This window comes from Rhizoctonia solani, chromosome 3 (assembly GCF_016906535.1).
Source record: "Rhizoctonia solani chromosome 3, complete sequence".
In the NCBI taxonomy this organism is placed as follows: Eukaryota; Fungi; Basidiomycota; class Agaricomycetes; order Cantharellales; family Ceratobasidiaceae; genus Rhizoctonia; species Rhizoctonia solani.
In genome coordinates, this window is record NC_057372.1 from 2472245 (window position 1) to 2492955 (window position 20711).

The 20711-nt window shown below is 50.0% G+C and overlaps 7 protein-coding genes across 7 annotated transcripts; 4 read left to right on the forward strand and 3 right to left on the reverse strand.

The window, feature by feature from the left end:
- Nucleotides 1-93: 93 nt before the first annotated feature.
- Nucleotides 94-3246, forward strand: RhiXN_03199 (RNA-binding protein PIN4; the record flags this gene model as incomplete). The annotated part of the gene is made up of 8 exons (XM_043323016.1): nt 94-330; nt 388-627; nt 679-1383; nt 1443-1885; nt 2475-2807; nt 2858-2876; nt 2905-3086; nt 3141-3246. 8 exons carry the CDS (start codon nt 94-96, stop codon nt 3244-3246), a joined length of 2265 nt encoding a protein of 754 aa, XP_043178512.1.
- Nucleotides 3247-3358: 112 nt separating this feature from the next.
- On the forward strand, nt 3359-6765 carry RhiXN_03200 (RRM/R3H domain-containing protein; the record flags this gene model as incomplete). Its single annotated transcript, XM_043323017.1, has 8 exons — nt 3359-3517; nt 3570-4980; nt 5037-5110; nt 5241-5658; nt 5699-6132; nt 6187-6293; nt 6348-6499; nt 6557-6765. 8 exons carry the CDS (start codon nt 3359-3361, stop codon nt 6763-6765), a joined length of 2964 nt encoding a protein of 987 aa, XP_043178513.1.
- Nucleotides 6766-7111: 346 nt separating this feature from the next.
- RhiXN_03201 (DNA repair helicase RHP51) lies at nt 7112-8360 on the reverse strand (the record flags this gene model as incomplete). Its single annotated transcript, XM_043323018.1, has 4 exons — nt 7112-7460; nt 7492-7917; nt 7971-8241; nt 8294-8360. The coding sequence occupies 4 exons, from the start codon at nt 8358-8360 to the stop codon at nt 7112-7114; spliced, it is 1113 nt and encodes a 370-aa protein (XP_043178514.1).
- Nucleotides 8361-8456: 96 nt separating this feature from the next.
- Nucleotides 8457-9658, forward strand: RhiXN_03202 (RNA recognition motif protein; the record flags this gene model as incomplete). Its single annotated transcript, XM_043323019.1, has 6 exons — nt 8457-8661; nt 8713-8885; nt 8966-9062; nt 9126-9191; nt 9302-9585; nt 9638-9658. The coding sequence occupies 6 exons, from the start codon at nt 8457-8459 to the stop codon at nt 9656-9658; spliced, it is 846 nt and encodes a 281-aa protein (XP_043178515.1).
- Nucleotides 9659-10102: 444 nt separating this feature from the next.
- Nucleotides 10103-11802, reverse strand: RhiXN_03203 (uncharacterized protein; the record flags this gene model as incomplete). The annotated part of the gene is made up of 6 exons (XM_043323020.1): nt 10103-11115; nt 11172-11309; nt 11362-11453; nt 11522-11582; nt 11631-11711; nt 11763-11802. 6 exons carry the CDS (start codon nt 11800-11802, stop codon nt 10103-10105), a joined length of 1425 nt encoding a protein of 474 aa, XP_043178516.1.
- Nucleotides 11803-13376: 1574 nt separating this feature from the next.
- RhiXN_03204 (cytochrome P450 family protein) lies at nt 13377-15260 on the forward strand (the record flags this gene model as incomplete). Its single annotated transcript, XM_043323021.1, has 8 exons — nt 13377-13571; nt 13627-13722; nt 13785-13901; nt 13953-14327; nt 14386-14407; nt 14457-14617; nt 14683-14890; nt 14953-15260. The coding sequence occupies 8 exons, from the start codon at nt 13377-13379 to the stop codon at nt 15258-15260; spliced, it is 1482 nt and encodes a 493-aa protein (XP_043178517.1).
- Nucleotides 15261-15390: 130 nt separating this feature from the next.
- RhiXN_03205 (amino acid permease) lies at nt 15391-20506 on the reverse strand (the record flags this gene model as incomplete). Its single annotated transcript, XM_043323022.1, has 15 exons — nt 15391-15867; nt 15930-16013; nt 16066-16451; nt 16506-16892; nt 16944-17043; nt 17098-17249; nt 17311-17472; nt 18713-18788; nt 18839-18884; nt 18938-19113; nt 19170-19246; nt 19301-19506; nt 19555-19680; nt 19741-20077; nt 20125-20506. The coding sequence occupies 15 exons, from the start codon at nt 20504-20506 to the stop codon at nt 15391-15393; spliced, it is 3174 nt and encodes a 1057-aa protein (XP_043178518.1).
- Between the last annotated feature and the right edge of the window lie 205 nt (nt 20507-20711).

Here is a 20711-nt window from a genome sequence, read left to right on the forward strand (position 1 = left end):
ACGACTTACGCCTAACCATCATCTCATCTGACTGATCTCGTCTCTACAACGCTACATAATAATTTTTTCTTCCTTTAAGCTACTCGAGGAGTGATGTCGAACGCGAACCAAATGCCAGATCTCTCGCAGCTGCGCTTGCACGATGCGTCGCCCGCCGGCCGGTTCGAGCAACACGCGAACACGTTTGATGGGGGCCGTGGAGCAAGCGGAGGATTCCACTATGGGAGCACGTCGCCAACCCAGAACTTGGCGCCTGGGCTAGCACAGAACGCGACGATCGCCACTTCGCCGCTCAAACAAGGCAAACCCAGTCGAGCCGGGCTCCCATCGGTAGGTGTCTATCTTTAAAATAGATTTTTTTTTTGCTTATTTTTGGGTATGTGGCAGGCGTGGTTGGAGCAGAGCGTTGCACACGATGACCGCTCGTTTTCGCCGCCGCAGACGAGTGATTTGAGCTCGGGAGGAACATCGCCGCCACATAATACGCTGCAGCCACCCCAGTCAATGCCCATGTCTGCGTCGATGGGGGGTATCGCCAGCCCGATTGATGACGAGATCATCCCCACGGCCATTGTTATCAAGAATATCCCTTTTACCGTCAAGCGCGAGACTCTCTTGGACATCATTGTAAGTTGATTATTATTACTGTTATGCTCGGACCACCCTAACACTGCACAGGCCTCGCTCTCGATCCCGACACCGTACGCGTTCAACTATCACCTGGACACCCAGGGTCAGTTCCGAGGGCTTGCGTTTGCCAATTTCCGTTTGCCCCAAGATGCAGACGCCGTAGTTGCCGCGCTCAATGGATTTGATGTCCAGGGACGCAAATTACGCGTCGAATACAAAAAGGTGCTCCAGGCTGGTGAAAAGGAGCGCATTGAACGCGAAAAGGCTATTCGCCGTATGCGATCTATGCAGATGGAGAAGGAGCGCACCCAGCTCTTGAACCCTCCCTCTGCTTCTGCTAACGAATGGGACGACTATGGCACCCAGCAAGGTCCTGGCTCGAACGCATACTTGTCCCCTAGTCGCTCTTATTCGAGCGGACAAGCTCAACTTGCCCACCAGCTTCCGCCTATGCACTCGCCGCCTCCACCTCCGCCTCAGCATGTGCCGACCCCGACTCCGTCTCAGCAATCGACCAAGTCGGCGTCGAACGAGCTGGATATGAACGATCCTTCGACTTTGGAGATTTACTCGCGTATTTTGGTCTTCAAGGAAGATCATATGCGCGACGAACTCGCGTTCTCAAGGACTTTGACCCCCAAGCAACGTCGCGTAGTCCACTTGGTCGCCCAGAAACTCGGGGTGTATCACTACAGTGTTGGCGAGGGTGAGAACCGATATGCGGTTGTAACGAGGATCGAGCGTGAGGTTCGCGTGAGTTGGCTCCTCGCCTGCATGGTCTGAATACTGATACTGATCTGCGATGTGCACAGTCTCCTATCCAACGCCACGCTTCGCAAACTCTGTCGCGTGCCGCAACTTCGTACCTGGCTCCTTCGCCCGCTGCCCCGTCCCTGCGCGTGAAAAAATCGATGCCAGACATGAAGTCACTGCACACTCCACCCACAAGCCGGTTGCAACCACGCGCGTCGAATGGGAACATCCGGGAAGGGTTCGCCACTATCTCCGCGGCCTCTCCTCGACGCCCCTCGGTTCAAACGGCGTTTGGAGGTGTGTTTGGATCTGCACTCCCCTCTGCTGGGGACCGGTCGTATGGCGGTGTCGGGGTGGGTATTCCCCCTGTTCCGTCGTTGGACAGCCCGGGTGGCGCACCATCGGGAGTTGTGCGTCAGCCTCGTGGACCTGGAGTGGGCGGATTCACGCGTCGTGCAACGGGAGAAAGGCTGGAGGCTAGGACCCATGAACCGTTGGAGATGTAAGCTGGAGACTGTTTTTTTGGAGCGCTGTAAAGAGCAGCTGGCGATGGGGCCAGAGTTGTAAATGCAAATGGTGTAGAGAGAGCTCTGAGTTTGCGCGCGTGGCCCTCGTAATCAGCTGGCAGTGTGCCATGCGGTATTTGTGTTTCCTGTTTTTGTTTGAGACTGGATCTGGTACAGATATGTTTTTTGTTGCCTATTTCGTTTGACATAGTTTTTGCATACAACACATATACTATAAGCAGAAATTTGTGTGTGTAAGGGGGTCGGAGATGGGTTAGCGAGGACCGGGGTGAAGCAAGCGAATTTGACAAGGGCTGGACCCAGAGGACCCTAAATTAACCGTGATTGGATGGCTGGCGTGTAGAGCGTCAATTGCGGACGTCGACTGCCTGTGTCTATGTCTTTGGATGTCGGGTGCGTCGCGTGTTTGAATCGGACGACCACCTGGGCTGTATACCATATACTGGTTTCTATTCTGAGCTGGATTTGATTAATATTACTCTTTTTTTTGTGTGTTTCTCTCTCTCCGCAAACCCATTATATTCGATTTGTTCGCGTTGTGCTTGGGGCTGATCCATCATATAGGGCAATGAACGATGGAGATGGGATACCGGGAGATGGGCCTGTGGGTATTCGTCCGTCGATGGGACGGCAGCTGAGCGGAGGAGTCGGACTGCTTTCCCAGCCAAAGAGCAAGCCTGGGCCATCGCCGCTGTCCGCCGCCTCGCTCGCTCCAGACACCACCAGCCGCACTGCCACCAGCACGAGCACGACCCCCAACGCGACGAGCACGGCCCAGATGGCGACGACGCCCACTGCCACGACAACTCCACCCCTCTATCTCCTCGGCCACTCCATCTTTCCCAAGGCCGTCGGCAGCGACGTCATCTCTCTCGGCTCCGATACCTTCGAATTCTCGTAAGTACCAAGGGCGCTGCTTGTTTGTGTTTGTTACTCATTGCTGCCAGAACCCAACCATTCGCTCTTGTTCTCGTCTGGACCGGAGATCGTGGAGGAGCTGCTCGATGTCCCGTCCCCTGCACCGCATATTGCCCGCTCTTCCCCGCCCCCGCCATCCGAGCCTCAGCCGGTCGCAAGCCTCGAGGTGCGGCACGAGAGAGAGCCCATCGTCTCACCACGCACCCCGCCCAATCTGCGCCTCGAGATCCCGCCCCAGGACGCACCCGGTCTAGCTCGGTATGTGTATTCATGATGTCATTTCATGTTCCGCACCCAACACTATTCCCCCAGTGACACCACCCGAGCTCCCTTTGCCCCCGACCCGGAGAACGAGGGCATATGTACCGAGGTTGGCTCCCTAGGCCAAGAGATCCAGCTCGAAGCGGCGATCATTTGAATGCGCTTGAGCGGATATATTTGTATACACAAAGCAAGGCTTCTTTTCACCGGTGCGTTCCTGTCTCATCCTATCCGTGCTGATTTTTATTATTATTCATTGTAGCATATTCATGTCCCGGGCGCTTCCCACTTATCTCAAAGAAGTCACCCCTACCGAGGCAGTTGAATACGTCTTGCCCCTTCTCGGTGGTTTGGCCATCGACGAGGAGGAACGAGTCAAGGAGGCGTTTGTCGGCGAGCTTTTGGTCATCATCTGGTGGTTTTTCACGGTATGTGCGGCAAGTCTAATTTGCCCCTGACCTGGACTAATTCGGGAAATAGACCTGTAGGGTAACGGACCAGGAGCCTGAACCCGCGCCTGAAAACGCGGAACCCGACCCCGATGTGATTCCGCTCGTGTCTGTTCAGTCCTTCTCCGCAGTGCTGGCTTCATTGCTTTTGTCGAGTAACTCCGAGGTATCGGCCACCGCGCGCGGGACGGTCATTGAGCTCTTGGGTCGCACCCGATGGGTCGTTGCTGGCAAGGACCTCGATCAAGAGCAAACTACCCAGTTTTGCGAAACCATGCGTCCGGTCGGTCCATGGTCCCGCGGCAGGCTAGGGATCGAGGAAGCGAGGATGATCCAGCTGGAGATGATATATGGTGTGATTATCGATCTTGGGCGGTTGGATCTGAATGCCGAGGTCGTCGAGGACCAAGCAGCTCAAGATGCATTATACACCTTGGAAAACAATGAGCACGAAGACTTGTCCACACTCGTTCCACCTACCGATGATGACTCATGCTTGGATCCATTGGTCACGCCCACACCTGAGACATCCAAGTCCTATGCCAACCCGATGATCTATTCCGATGATGAAGCCTCAGTGTCTGGTTCTGAAACCGTCTCGTCGTTTAACCAGACATTGGAATCTAGCGGCACCTCGATCGAGTTGCCCCGTTCTGCGCCAGCGAGTGTAACGACGTTCAATCATACCCGCGCCTTGGCCCCTGCGTCCAAATCTGCTCCTGGGATCGGAGGGAACACAAGTTCGTCCTCATCCCTGAATCTGCCAGAACTCTCACCGGCTGATAGTTCTCGATCTTCAGTCGCATCCCCAGCCGAACCCGTATCCCCACCTGAGAACGACGAGCCCCGGGAGTTGTCCAAATCTTCCAACCTCTCGCACTCGGAGTCCATGTCCCTTGCCCTTCCCCGCTCCAAGATCTCTCTCTCCCTCCCTGGATCAGACACCGATACCGATAACGACGACATGCTTTGGCATACGCCGCGCGGAGGAGAAGGGTTCGAGTCGGGGTATTTTGGTTCTTCAAACGTGACGCGAGAGTCGAGTCCGATCGCGACTACCAGTCGACTGGGCGTGACTCGGCCGGGTCTGGAAAGACACAGCTCGAGCGTGAGCCTTGTGTCGGAGATCAACCCGGACGAGTATGTGGATGCCGAGTGGGTGGATGCCGAGCACAGTCTTGAGAACGGTGTGGTCGGCAATGGTGGTGGCGAGGATGAGATTGTTGTAAATGGAGTCGAGGAAGGGGAGAGCGATCCCGGGGTCGGAGTCGGGACCGTAACGAACAGCGCGTCCGCAGGGGTGACTGAGAATGGAACCGCTGAAGGACAGGGGGGTGAAGGTTGGACGGAAGACGCATATATTGATGATGGCGCGGCTGCTGAAGAGGCTGCTATTGGACGGGTGGCCAGTATGAGCTTGGTCGCTGCGGTCGCTTCCAGCGGTGCGTCTCTTTATCTCCCTTTTTGGCTAGCAAGTACTTACTCAGATTGGATACAGGTGTCGTGGATGACGAAATCTACACGCTTTTCATCGAAGAGGTCTTGCGTATCTCGTCAGACCCTGTATATTGGGTACGGAGCGAGACGTCGTATGCTCTTGGGACACTTGCAAAGACGTACCTCAAGAATCAGTAGAGTCTTGCTTGGTGCGTATCTTTACCGTTCAGTCTCGCACCCCGGATCCTAACCAAGGACACACTAGCTACCCATTCTGGAATCACTTGTAAATGATACAGAGTCCCACGTGCGGCAGTCATCCGTCTATGCGATCCCATCGGTCTTGAAACGGCTTGACCCACAACATCGACGTGAACTAGCGATCAAATACATGCTTAAACTATGTAACGATGACATCGAGGTCGTACGAACCGGTTCGCTCCAAGTGCTCGCCGAAGTCATTCACACCTTCCACGAAGATAAATCCGGACCCCCAGATGAGCTCATCGACTTTTTCCTTCAGGGCGAAAAAGACCTGGTCCGCGCCCCCTTGCCCAAGACCGAAGCGGAGCGCGCGACTCCCTCGGCAGAGAAAGACCTTATAGTCACTGGGGAGCCGAGCCGAGTTCATACTTTGAAGCTGATCCGAGCTTCCCAGACCCAGATCGCGCGCTTATCTGCGCGTTCAACTACCCGGCCGTTGTGCTCACGCTTGGGCCCAAGCGATGGAGTCGGCTCTCGGGGTATACACATACCTCGCCGAAGAGAGCTGGCACACTCCCAAAGTACGAGCGACACTCGCCGCGAGCGTGGGCGAGATTGCGCGTATAGTTGGGACCGAGGCGGCGCGGAAAGACGTCATACCCGTGTGGTGGATCTGCCTCTCGTCCGACCAGCGGGAAGCCAAACTCAAGGCCCTCACCGCGCTCCCGTTGTTGCTCGAATCCCTCGATGGCCCCGGTCGGTCAGAGGTTGCGTCTAAACTGGGAGAGGCATGGGAGAAGCATGTCTCGGACTGGAAAGTGCGCGATACGTTTGCGAGGCAGTTGAGTGCTGTTGTTCCGATGTTAAGCCACGAGGGCGCAGTTCTTTGTCGAATTTTCAAGGGCGGGCTGGAAGATCGGGTCGCAGCTATTCGAGAGGCTGTTATTGACGCTGTGAGTTGTGTTGAGGCTTTTGTGGAATTTGGTGCTGACTGTAGGCGTGCGTAGTTGCCTGTGCTATATCAAGTTCTTCGAGGCAACCATGCGCTGCTCAAGGTTGCGCGGGATGATCTGTTTGCTTTGGGGGCATCTGGAATGTCCCGACACAAGACCAAGTGGGTCGTTATCTACTCTACCGGGTTTGCTAACTGACTGACATCCCACACCAGTTTCCTCGCAAGTTGCCGCGCTTTGGTTCAAGGCGGACAAGGAGACTCTATTCTGAAGGATTCGCGTTTCGGACCCAGCATTGTACCGCTAGCTCAACATTCTGTCATCGATGTACGAATAGGTCTTGGTCGACTGATGACTGCCATTTGTGGTACGTAATAAACGCCTCCCTGATATTCACTAGGCTCACATTCGACTGGTTCTGCAGAGAACCATATGCATACATGGAAAGAACGGCCCCGGTGGATCGTAGACTGTCTCGAAAAGCTCAGTCTGGACTCGTCTGCAGATGTACGCGCGTTTGTTCATCGAGTGACCAGTTCCGAGTACGTTGAACCCAAGTCTGTCGAGTCTGCTCGGCCTCGTCCTACTGGCACTTCTACACCGAGCTTTGCCGAGTTTTCTCGTCCGCCATGAAGAACACTAATTCTCACACCTCGTGCTTGCGTTTTTTTCTTTGTTCTCGTATTTCTTCTTTATATTCCCTGCTGTATCCAAGTGTACTGTATTTCCTCCCGAATCCCTCGTCGCGGACAGCATTATTATTGGCATTTACACATACATGACGCATGAATTAGACTGGGTTTCGCATATTCTGTTTTGGTCTTGTGAAAGTACTAACTTGTTAGTTATTTTTTTTGGACGTATCGGGTCTGTCTAATTTATTCATGTGCATTGGGCCTTTGTGGTGTTGGGAATTTAGGCAACGTTGTCTTATGTGCGGATGAGTTATTGCACAAAAATACAGTTGGGTTCATGGATACTACTGTACGCTCATAATCCCTTGAGTGCCAATAATAAAATCCAAGGATGGGGCGGGAACTTCGTCCTCCACAGATCGTCCGAATAGTATGAACGCCCTGCGTATCAGCACGGCCTCACTATCCTCACCTTCCCCCTGCTTTCGCACCCGAGAACCCTCAATATGTCGCCGTCGCCCAGTTCGCGCCAACATCATTCTACTGTTCAAATGATTCGACCACACCATTCCCAGCGCTGCTTCGTGCCTCTCTTCCCCAGCAACTCCCCCGGCGCGTGCAAACCAACGAGACTGCTCTTTATAGATGAGCTCGGGGTCTTCGTTCCCTCCCGTTGGGTGGGGGCGAACACATCTGTCACATCATTCAAAACTACACGGCCAACTCGTGCGTCGATGCGATTTGGTGCAACAGTGCTCCTACAGCATTCAGCGACTCCGACCGAGCATACAACGTCTGAGGTTGGTTCGCCTGTTTATCGCGGAACAAAGCGGTCATAGAGTCGATTACGAGTAATCTCAGGGGACAGCCGCGATCTCGACATGTCTTTACATGGACAGGAAGGAGCGTAGTAAGAAGCACAGTGAGTTTATCGACATCGGGTGCATGCTGTGTTGCAATATTGTCTAAAGACACTGTTGATTGATGAGCAGAGAGCACAGGATGCGAGCTTATCATTTCGAGGAGACGCGATGTGCTGAGACGGTTCAGGGTGGTCAAGTACAAGGATGATCCATTCAGACCGTGTTCGGATTCGGGAAGTTGTACGGTCAGGGAGAGTTGAAGAGCCAGCTGAGATTTCCCACTTGCACTAGGAATCTTTTCAGTTGATATTGCTCTTGCGCTAGAGCTCTACTTACTTACGCTTCGCCAGTTATTTCGTGGACTTGTCCTATAGTAAATCCTCCACCGAGCAGGCTGTCAATAGCATCGTCACCAGTAGTGAATGTAGAACCCAGTAAGTCATGTCTAGGATCTCCTCCAGCATCTTTCAGCCTTATTACATGAGTTTCGGGTGTAAACGCCGAGTGAATTTGTTGGAGTACCGCCTGAGCCTTTTCGAGTGGCACGCGGAGTTTAGTGGCAAGATCGGATGCGGAGAGTGTTACAACATCGATGTAATTTTTAAGATTCGCTGTTGATTCACAATTCAGTACGTACTATAAGTTTAGTTCATATTACCGCACCTTTTGTTAATAAATTCCTTGTTTCGTCTGGGAGTTCTGGCACTTGGGCAATGGTTGGGAGGTCCATGAGAGAATTAGGCGCCCTGATTACATTATGTGTGCTTCCATGTGATCAATTAGACTCAGTTAACGCCTCCACCACCTGTGACAATCGACTTGTACCATGGCTGAAATCGCACAACCTCCCGTAATACCAGGGCAGACATTTGTTCCTCCTAGTGGGCCGCCAAATCCGATGGAGATAGACGGAGTAGTGGCCCAAGCGCCAGCACCGGCGCCGCCTGCAATTGTTCCAGAAACAGGGTTACCAGTCGATGCGTCTGAGACATTATATATCCAGAATCTCAACGAGAAAGTCAAGATTGAACGTAAGTGCATTCACCTGAGTAACTTTTGGTCGTTAACGGTGTGTATTGTAGAGATGAAATCGACGTTACGGTCACTTTTCAAGGGGTACGGCAAAATACTAGACGTTGTTGCGCACGGGAATCTACGAATGCGAGGCCAAGCGTTTGTATCATTCGAATCGAAAGAGGTCGCAGCAAAGGCGCTAAAAGAGGTCAAGAATTTCCCATTATACGCGAAACCCATGGTGAGTCCCCTGCCCCCCACTAGCCCATGTTTTCCTCGACGCCGGGTCGTTAGTTCTTACATCCCCCACCCCTATGATAGCAAATATCATTCGCAAAATCTCGATCAGATGCAGTGGTCAAAGAACTAGACCCAGAGCACTTTGATCAACATCACAGTACACGGGTAGCGGCGAAACGTACGCGCGTCGAGTTGTGTTTTATGCTAGAAATATGAAGGGTAACATGGTATGTGTCCTCAGGTCGTAAACGATGGGACAATCCCCACCAGAGGAAACGCAAGGCAAAGCGAGCGGCCGCGGCAGACGGTGCGTGGACTTTTTATGTCACAAGGTGTTTGGTTGAATTGACCTATTCCTTTCGCGGAAATCCTATCACCCCTGCTCATCACTAAAAATTGCACTCCCTCGCAAAATAGCCACCAACTCGGCAGCAGCAGCAACAGCTCCTCGTCGGCCAGTTGTACAAATGCCGGACGAGTACTTACCGCCCAACAAGATTCTCTTCTTGCAAAACCTCCCAACAGACGTGCGCCAAGAACAGCTGCTTGCACTCTTTGGGCAGTACCCTGGTTTGTCCGAAGTTCGTATGATCCCTACCAAGAAGGACATTGCGTTCGTGGAATTTGTCGACGAAGCAACCTCGACGGTGGCCAAGGAGGCGCTTCACAACTACAAATTGGACGGGGAGAACAAGATCAAGGTAGGCTTACAGACTAACCATGGTGGATTGACTCTGACGCATGCTGGTGTAGATCACGTTCGCAAGGAAATGACCTATGTTTGTGCATACTCAAACAAAGGTTATTCAAGCGCGGTGTTGGATTCTTCTGGTGTTGCGATAATGAACTACGTAGCTCCCCATATAGGGATTCATGTATTTTGGCGCTAGGCAGAAAATGTAAAACATATTTCACTCGATCCTGTGTGGACCTCAAATGAGCATCAACCCAAAATAAATAATTTAAATTCACACAAAATACCCATAACAAATTAACGAACAACGTCATGATACACCAAGTTGGCTATCAGTGTTCGTGGCGGGCTCGGTTCATGGTCCATGAGTGGGAAGACACATTGAATAATTGTGTACACACATCGCCAACCTCAACCCAATCCAGGTCCACAGCCAGCTCCATGATCTACACCGAGAAGAGACAACGAGCAAGGGGAAATACATGCAACACAATCATACAGTGGTAAGTGGTAAAAGTGCTTGACTATCGTCGACCGGCGTTTAGCTTCGAGAAATCCAAAGGAGGTGGGCGGTGCTTGGGTCGCCCATCTTTTCTCCGGGGGACGCCATCGCTATCCAGACTTCCTTCGCTACTACTTCCTGAATCGGCGCTGTCCGTACGCCTAGCGACACGCTCCCGTGCACTAGCAGCATTCATGGGTCCTGAACTTGGGATGATGGTAGGAACGCGCTGGAACGGGGGAGGCGCAGCGTTGCGCTCTCGTCGAGGATCTGCAGGTGGATTATGGCGGGGCCAGTTACCGAGGGGCTGTGGCTCGCTCGGATAGGATACCGCTGAAGTAGCATACTCCATGACAGACTGCACCTGCATTGGGTACAACGACTGAGGCTGGTTTTGCTGATACGACTGAGGGCTGGAAGAAGCTTGAGAGGCGCCCATAACTTGCTCCTCGGTAAGCCCAGAATTCGCCCTACGTGGCCGCGGTGATACCACTTCGTTGCCTGATGGCAGCTGAGGAAGCGCTCGGACAATCGTCGATTGCACTTGTTGAGGCACGGGCTTCCGGTGAGTCGACCCTTGGCCAGCACGGAACTGCTCTACGATTGCCTGGCTCTGCGTCTTTGCTTGGTGATCACGTTCAGGTCGGTATTGATATGGCTGCGATGCCTCAACGTCATGCACGGGAGCTGGGCGAGAAACCGCTGCTGCTGCATAAGGATGCGTCGGATAATGCTCGGGGGTGTGCGAAGGATACACAGCACGATTCGTCATTGCTGCATGGATAGGTGCGGCAGGCTGTACAGACACAGGTGCGGCGTTTGGTTGCGCCATACGACGCTCGTAGTGATACTTGGCGGGGCTGCTCGGTTCGCTTCCCATACGTACACCACCATTTGCACTTACTGAATTGCGGAATGAAGGGCGAGATACGAAATCAAGCCATGGAAAATCGCGTACGCCTGAATGCCAGACCCCTGGTGCCTGAGGGGCGTGTAGGACACTGAGAACCAGGAGAGTGAAAAGGTGGATGAGGACTGAAAGCATGCGCCTATTAGGCTACACCCAAGAGAACTTGAATAGATTTACGAACAGAGGGTTGTACCGATCCATGTGAAAGCCAGGATCACCCGAATAGCAGTACATGCGTCCCGCCAGCCCAGGGCGTTAGCGGGAACCGAAACTTCGCAAAACGCTGGTGGGCCGATGGCTGTGGCTGCTGAGGCACCAGCTTATGAAAAGACGTCAATTAAAGTGATCGAACGGGAAATCAAGAGATATACCGAGATAGAAAACCCAGAACAATCCGACCCATAAGAGCTCGAACCACACGGTAGATGTCACGGCGTATTTGCGGAGAGTATCGATGAAAGCTCTAAGAGACGTAAAAGTACAAATGGTACGATATTAGTACGGCTTAACAGGCGCCAGCAAGTGGCTTACACTGCGAGGACGAAAAGGAGTCCGAAAGCCCCCAAGAAGATAAGGTACGCATCAAGCTGATCTAGAATATGACATAAGTATAAGCCCCCATATATCAAGGGATACTAACTGGGGGCCCCGATTGATTTAGCAAGCCCAAGATGCCATGAAGCGGCAGTGACGAGTACACCAGAACAAATAATGTACAGCGCTATGTTGTTTTTGTAAGCTTAGGTATGCATATATTCAGAGAGGGAATTACCAAAAAACGCATATCTTATACCAGCTAAGACACTGATCATGTTTGTCGTTACAGAGGCTAGACGATGTTAGCCATTGGTCCAAATAAAAGAAGCAAAAACTTACGAGAGGAATGGGGATACGAATGTGTTGGACGATGAGTATATTAATACGGAAAACAAGATACAGCTACGCGGCGGCGGAGGGTGGGGGAAGGGCGGGAAGGCGGAAGGGAGGGAGCAGGGAGCCAGTCGTTGCTGTCCGCACACTCACTAGGCCGGGCGCAAATCCATACAAATAGATCACCAACAGAACAGGGAACTTCTGAATAAACGCTAGCGCCGGCCGGTTATTGCAAACCACCTGATCAATTATAAAACCTCAGTGTACCTATCCACGTGCCAATTGCTATTCATCCTCTTGCATATCTTCCAATTGCGCTTTGTACAAAGATTCTCGCAATCAATTCACTTTCATTTTTACGTAGCTGCACTTAGAGTGCACTTGGTCACCAAGCCTCAAAGGATGAGCTGTCCGAGCCTCATCGGAGATACACCTTTTATTTATAGGAAGTACGACTGGTTTCGAATTGGTCGTGGAGGTAGATACCTTCTTTTTAGACTGATGTTTATCAAACTCATTCGATTTACTTCGCCCCTGCCGGCGGTACTCTGGGGTACACTGCCAATAAATTAATCCTTTGTCTCGACCTTCGAGACAAGGCAGTGCAGAGGCACCTCACAATCACATGACCCTACTCGGATATAAAACGGCATAAATGGTTTCAAAGCGCTCAAATAGGTCTGAGAACTCGATTGAGGGAGAGGGGCATATTCTGTAGTATCTTCGTCTACTTCACCTATTTTGTAGGACTGCTTTCCATTTGCCCATATTATCATCACTTCTGCGTCATGTTTACTATACTAACTTTGTGTCCTGTCAATTAATCACAACTCAAAAGGTACAGAAAATCCCCACTTTTGGGGCTTATCATGAATCAGAAGTACTGCATGTACTTTACTCAAGATCAACGCTGTGGATGTAATGGGAGTCATGACGGAAAATGCTTTAACTGGGGGTCACTGAATATTAACTGACTAGCCTCAACTTCCTATCGGGGTTGGTGATCGATGCATATTACAACGTGGCGACAAATCCATTACTTCTTATAGGAGTTGCATCGGGTCCCGTGTTACCCCTCTGTGACTCGACTTCAGTATCCCAGCCGCTCCACTCTTCGTCAATCAGGGTGTGGCGGTTCGGTCCCGGTTAGCTATTACTCAAGCATACACTGTGCTGACTTAAATACCCCTGCCCTCGTGGAAACAAAAGCTAGCCCTTGTGAACCATTGCGCTACTACTTGGACCCTATCTAAGCTTTTCAATCTTCCCAATGAAACATTTGAAGTTAACTACTGCATCAGTAACATCTCCATACTTCATTTCACTGGGGGCAGTATTGGTCTCATACTATGGTATAAGGTTCTGGTCTCTTTGGAGAAAAGCAGTGGCTGCTTGTGGGTAAGTACTTAAAGATAAGACATTCGCGGATAAATCACATATACATCTATTCAATAATAGAGTTGCTTCATCTTGGAACTGGCGGTTGTTTGACGTCTCAAAGAACCTGCGCTTGATGTTTCCGGACTACCCAAAGCAGAAACTAGGAGACCCACATGCAGGCTTCCGTCCATACGCCGATGCAGGCTCAACGGTGCTGGCTACCATTCCTCTGGAGACACTCAAACCTGCCATCTGGTTTTCTAATGCCGAAGCTTGTCGCCAGATTCTGGACTTGCACGAGACACGGTTTCGGAAAGATATGAAAGGAGTAAGCCACATGATAAAGGCGTTAATAAATGCATCAATTAAATTTGATACCCCAGTATGAACTACTATTATTTCTGGGACCAAACGTTGTCGCTAGCGAGGGAGCGCTTTGGAAAAAGCACCGACGAGCTGTCAGGGCGTCATTCAGTGAGGTTCATATCCCCATTAATCCCGTCAATACACGATTGCCACAAAGGCTAATTCTCTGGTACAGAAAGCGTACGGATTGGTATGGGATGAGTCGGGGCGCACGCTTGACGAGTGGTTTGACACGATTCAGAACTCCGAAGAGCCTGAAGTCGAGGTTGATACAGTCGCCTCTCTGAGCAAGGTACATACAATGAAACTTGATAATGAGCTTGCTGTGCTAATTACATACTAGGTTACACTGAATATAATCTCATCTGTTGGGTTTGGAGAACACTTTCCATGGAACAACCCAAAGCAAACTGAATCGAATCGACTCCCTCTATCAACTTCAGTTGTTGAGGCGGTTCCCTTGACAGTTTTGCGTGCGTTGCTTCCTAGCTGGGCATATCGTCTTCCGTTTCAGTCTTTTGCGAAAACGAAGTTGGCTTTTGAGGAGATGGAGCGGAATTTTGCTGAAATAATCAAAGCTACAAGCACTGATGCATTGGATGGTTCTCATAAAAGGGGAGCTGAGCAAGGGGATATACTTCGGGGGTTGATACAAGCCAACGAAACGGCGAATGATGAACAGAGACTTTCCGACCGTGAAGTCCTGGCAGATATATACGTAAGTAATAGCGACTGTTTTTCTCTGGCCCCAGCAAACTTTGACATCCGCGGCATAGATTCTCTTGCTCGCTGGACATGGTGAGAATTAATTGACTTGACTTGGATTCGACGCTCATGTCAGAGACAGACAGCACATCGCATACAGTCGCATTCATTACCGCGATATTTGCACTCTATCCCGATATTCATGCTCGGGTGCGCAAGGAAGCCGACGATATTTGGCCAGGTGCACACACCGACCCCACAAAGAGGAAACGCTCAGTATACAAGGATGATTTTCCCCGTTTGGTAATTTTATTTTACCAACCACTACCCTCGTTTGCTCACTCGGCTGATATATGTGTGTAATCAAGGCCTACACTCAGGCAGTTTTTCACGAAGCCCTTCGCCATTTTCCACCGGTATCGGTATTTCCCCGTATAGTTGGCGAGGACACGATTTTACCTGGGACCAAGCGTGGCACCTCCAAGTCAACAGACTATGAATTCAATGAATCGTTTGATGTCCCCCTATCAATAGGTGACCTCGTGGTCCCAGATGTTTATGCTCTCCATATGAATCGTGAGTCTGAAGGAACTCATTTAAATGGCTCACCAGAAATTGACACATGGCTGTATAATCAGCTCACTACTGGGGTGCTAGTGCAGCAGACTTTGATCCGACGCGGTTCCTCATTCCGGATTGGCCAAAGCACGCATTTATGCCTTTTGCAAGTGGTCCACGAGCGTGTCTAGGGCGCGGGTTCGCAACAGCCGAAGCAGCACGCATTATCGCCACACTTGCGCAAGATTGGGACTTACGGTGTACAAACGACTTGATGAATATCCCATGGGAAGCCCGTAAAGAGCGACTACTACAATGGCGACAGGAAGTTACTATGACTCCAGTCGATATCAAGCTCATGTTCAAGAAACGGACTGGAGATATGTAGTTTTATATTAGCTTATATTCAATTCATGTTTGGGGGTGCTCGTGGCTGGTATTAAATTGGGTAACAGAGAGAAGCATAATAAAATACAAAGCAAGTATCCTCCTAAATAACACATACACAACAGAAGTGCTCAGAACATCCAGTCCCAGAGCTTTTGCCAAAAGCCTTTGGGTGCCTGGTAACGAGCTTCCTCCTGCTCGGCAACCTCATCCAGCTCCCGGCGGCCAGTAACAAAATCAATATCCTCGAGACGAACCCATTTTGTGCGCTTGGCTATCTTCCAGTAGAGGTAGAACACCACGAAGATAGGGATGCAGATGTAAGCAGCGAGGAAGACGGTCACGTCCCAATTGCCGCGAAGGAATACGGTAAACCCGTTGAAGAGAAGAACGAGGAATACGAAGATGGCGCCAAACCAAGAGGCATACGGTTGGAAAGGCGCTTTGTACGGGAAGTCGTCGCGAGATATTCCCTGCTTCTTGAGGCCGTAGTACATGCGCAAGTAGGAGACGAGGATAATAAACCAGGTAATGAGCCCGGTAATCGAAGATATGTTGTATAGCCAGTTGAAGACGGTAACAGCCGTCTGAGAACCAGCGTTCAAGTACTAGCGAATCAAAAAATTAAAATTAGAATGATCAGATCTGTTGATCGCATGACTACACTCACAGCAAGAAGCCCGAAAAGCCCAGTAATAATGACGGTCCAGACTGGGAGACCCCCTTTAGTGCAGCGACGTAGGAAGGCTGGGGCCTGCATGATGTAGATGAGCATCAGATTGACAATTTTTTTGAAATAACCATACCTTGTGTTCAAGAGCAAGCGCATACAATGTACGGGAGCTAGCATAGAGATCCGAGTTTCCAGCGCTCCATGCCGAGATCAAGATGACCGCGTTAATAACGCTCGGCAAGCCTTTGATTCCTGCGGTCTTGATCGCAATGACAAACGGACTTGCACTCGCATCGGAGCCCGAGTTGTTTAGTAACTCATCCGAGTTATAGGGGACAAGTAGGCCGATGATGAAGATACCCAACACATAGAAGAGTAGAATTCGCCAGAACACGCGACGAATCGCTTTAGGCACATTGCGGCGTGGATTCTCTGCCTCTCCAACGGTGACCGCGATAATTTCCGTACCGAGGAAAGAGAATGCAGCTTGCACGAAGACATTCCAGAACGCCAAGAAACCTGGAATAAATTTGAGTCAGCTAGATTCGACGGCGGCTTGGTGTGATGACGTACGCCCCCATGATCCAGGAATAACACCTTCCCCATTATTGATAGTGATTTGGTTGAAGGGACCCGGATCCTTCCAGTATCTGAATCCGATGTACCCCGTGCTTGCTGGACCGGCGCCGCAGTCAAGACAAATGCCAAGAATAATGAGACCAACGATTGTGGTGATCTTGATGGCTGAAAACCAGAATTCGAACTCGCCGTACCAGCGAACGCCCATAAAGTTGATAATGAGGATGAGAACGTAAAGTATTGTAATCCAGACGGAGACATTAATCGTTGTGTTCCAGTATTGAATGACGATGGCAGACGCTGTGAGCTCCGTGGGAAGAGTAATCGCGTACGAATACCAATAATTGTAACCGAGCGCAAATCCTACCGCTGGATCGATAACTGAAGGTAACGTCAGTGACATATCGCACATAGTTGCAGGATCGAACTTACAGCGTGTGGCATAGTGTGTGAAGCCCCCAGCAACGGGAAATAGAGTCGCCATTTCTCCAAGAGCAATCATCATACAGTACACGACAAAACCCATAATAATCTGAAGTAGGAGCCATTAGCTATAGCGATACTCATACAATAGGATAACACTCACGTATCCAAGTAAAGTACCAACAGGGCCGCCATTGGCGAGCGCACCTCCAGAACCAACAAATAAACCTGTTCCAATGGTACCACCGAGAGCAATCATGGCCAAGTGGCGAGCCTTGAGTCGGCGCTGTACTGCACCTTCGGCCGAATTTGGGTCTGCATTCAGACGCATGAGCCAACTCGTATTGTCGAATCGTCAAGTCAACCTGCTACTCACCAAGCCCACCGACCACGACTGCGGATGTCTGAACACCATCGCCTACATTCTTCTCGACATCATGACCACTCGATTTTTCAGTGTCTGGGTATGATGGCGGTGAAGCATTAGGGTCGCTCATGCTGGGTGTGAGGCGCGAGGGACCTGCGTCAGTGAGGGTAGCTTAAGAATATTATAGAAGCACATCCCAATAAATACTTGGCGAGCCATATGCTCTCATGGAGTAAGATGTTAAATTTGTTATCACACTGATACATCACCAGTGGTGCGGCGTTGGTGCGGCCGAAGGAGCCGGAGTGGGGGGTTATCTCGGCTAGTGCTAGTCCCACGGGGTTGGTAACAATTGCGTCTCGGGAGGCCCAACCGGCAAATATGCATTTCAACATCTCGATAAATTTTTCACGGGCTCGCTTGCATACATCGGCTCTTTGACCAAGCGTTTACTATAGCTAGCGAGACTAGGGGTTTCTCTTAGCCCCTCTTCGCCTGGATTTCCCTTAGACACATAATACACAAGGCTCCACGCAGTGTTATTTATAGAACCTGATCTCTCTTCTCACATCTGTTGATCATGAGTCACGTGGTGATTGAATTTCGTGGGTACATGTGCCTGTATGATGTTCTCCAACGTTTGTTTGCGTCACTCGCGAAGCATCCAAATCTCTTAATAGTGGCCAAGGAGACATTATCTCGTTATCGAAAGACTACGCCATGCATCGATTCCCAAATAGGCGATAAACCCAAAGCTTCTGCATCAGTTGGTGTTCATGGTTAGACGGGTTTCTACGTATACTGTATCGCTTAAATAAATTGGTTATAAGTCCGCAGCTGGGTCAGCTAGTCGAGAATGGACGCACCCGATCAGGTGTTGTTCGTGTTGTTCACAAGACCAGAACTACCCACGGTTGATTCGAATTCAATGCAAACTTTACGTTAATGTTTCTCGTGCTCGACGTATACATAGCTAAATTTGATTGAATTATTGGCATCACGGGGTTTTATGAGTGATCGATTATACTGATTGGAAGTGACATTCGGCTAAGATGAAAACGCACATATCGCGAAGACCTAGCCCCGGGGCTTCAAGTGATCACAAGACGAATAATCCACTTCTTAACCAAAAAGAAGTACAGTACATTAATCACTAGCTGCCGCAGCCCCAACACAGAGAAACCGAGGAGCTACGGCCGTTCGAAAGTTATGATCGGGAGAGTCCGGGAGTTTACAACACCCCAGACTCATAGATACCCTTCGAATTGAGTTTTCACAGCGATTGATTTTAACTGTTCAAGAGTTATTAATGTACACAAGTATAATCGTCGCACAAGAACTTTGAGGTCTTTCCTCATTCCATGTCATTGTTATCCTACTCATGTCTACTATTTCAATAAAACATCCCAACTATCCGATTGAAGATCGTCGTCGGAGTCGGTTCCATGGATGCTCACGTATCCAGGGTGCAAACCACGGCTTGCAAGCTATAGAACTTAGCCTCCTTGATGTATAGCAGAAAACCTCGACCACATACAGTTTGAACATGCTCATTTATGTATGAAGACACAATGATAATTTGCCTACAAAATTTTCAGTCAAATGTATGCAGAGTAATTCATTTCATTACACCTACCTAGGCGACTTGGCCCTAGTTTGCATACGTTTCTTGATCAGGTTGAACTGAAATCCCAGAAATACGTCACTCTTCGTGAGTTCATGAGCTCCAGCATAAATGACAAATCGTATTCTAGAGAGGTGGTTTGGAAGATTTGAGTTACTGTTTACGTGGTTGATGAATACTCGAGGTGACTAAACAAATGTCAACGTGTTTCAAACAAGCGACTCGGATATTGCAATCGGCCTACGCTTATAAGGATATCGATTCTCTCGGTAGACATCCTTTCGGCCTCTGTAGCCACATCGCTACCACCGCCTGGGAGTACTAAAATTGAACAGTCAATTACAACATTTACTTCATGCCAATAAAGCAGCATACGCATAGCTTTGTGGGGAAGACTGAAGTCACTTAACAATTCGTTTGCGTGCTGAAGGAACAATCGGCCGGTAGTTTGTTGAGGTACAATTATAAGCACTGAAATGACGCCTATAGAACTGGAGGAAGACCTGTCCCTCTTCATTGATTGTATGCAATGCGCTAAGATGGCAGATACATGAGATTTCGAATTGGAATGTAACAAAAGGCTAATGAAAGGGTATCAGATAGAATTGTATTCGGACTCGAAGGCTCACATGTCCGAGCCGGCGCGTAGTGGCTGTAACGCCTTGTGTTGTAGTCCTGTCGGGGTCACCCAACGACGCTTGAGATTAGGAAACAGGACCTCCGTGCATGATTTGGGATCATCACTAGCTATGGTGCTGTCATCCGCGGGAACGGTGTTGATGCTTCCACTATTTTAAATTTGGTCTTTAGTTTACTAAATACTTAATGAAGAGCCGACTTGCTGTGTTATGGATGTGCTCGCTTCTGATATTCCAGAGTATATAGACTTCGGTCTGAGCAGATGTGCCCAAGATTTCGGTGGCATGGGGGCCCTATCGAGATTCGATATCGTCAAGTTATCCACGCCTGAGTTATTGAAAAATAGCTGAGAGCTTGACACGGATGAATCGCTATATTTTGGCCCTGGGGGGAACTTATCATCAGAGAAAAGTGCTTCATTGGCCATTCGTCCGGCTTCAGACTCTGTGTCGCCTTTGCTAGCCTCAAAGGAGCCTAGGTTATTTTGCATTTCTGACCATGCATTTTTGTTTTCTACTCAAATAAAGATAAGTATAGCGACTTGAACTTGGCTAGCCTACCTCCGATAGAAGATGGCGCTTCTGGCGCCTTGCCCATAGCTGTGGCGGCAGATGAGATGGCTTCACGCGCCAATGACATATATTCGTCATCGCTATCTTCATAACCAGCAATAGAGACATGAGGCTCAAGAGATGATGTAGGTACCGCTTGTCCGACTGAGTTGCGATCAGTTTCAGTGGTGGAGGTGTCCTCTTCATCCGTATCGTATAGGCGTGAAAGGGCGTCTGAAGCAAGTGCTAATGATTTCGCCGCGGCTGAGAGTGCCTTGACCGCCTCTTTTATTTCTCTATCCTTGCTATTCCCCCTCTTCGAAACCTTGGACATTGTGGTGAGTTGGTGATTGCAGTAACTGCGTTGGGGCTTGGCCAGTTGCCACTCCATCTACGCTACTGTTACGCAACCTCTGAGCTCAAGCGCCCAGCAATTGTTCCACTCTTCTTTTGTACTACAGTAAACACAACCAAACAATGATACCTTTCTTTCGATTTCTGTTTGATCCATTGCTGAACCTATAAAGAGAGAACACCATCAAGTTCCTGTCTTTCACTGCCTTCGACTGGTGCGAGGACTATTCTTAACAATTTCA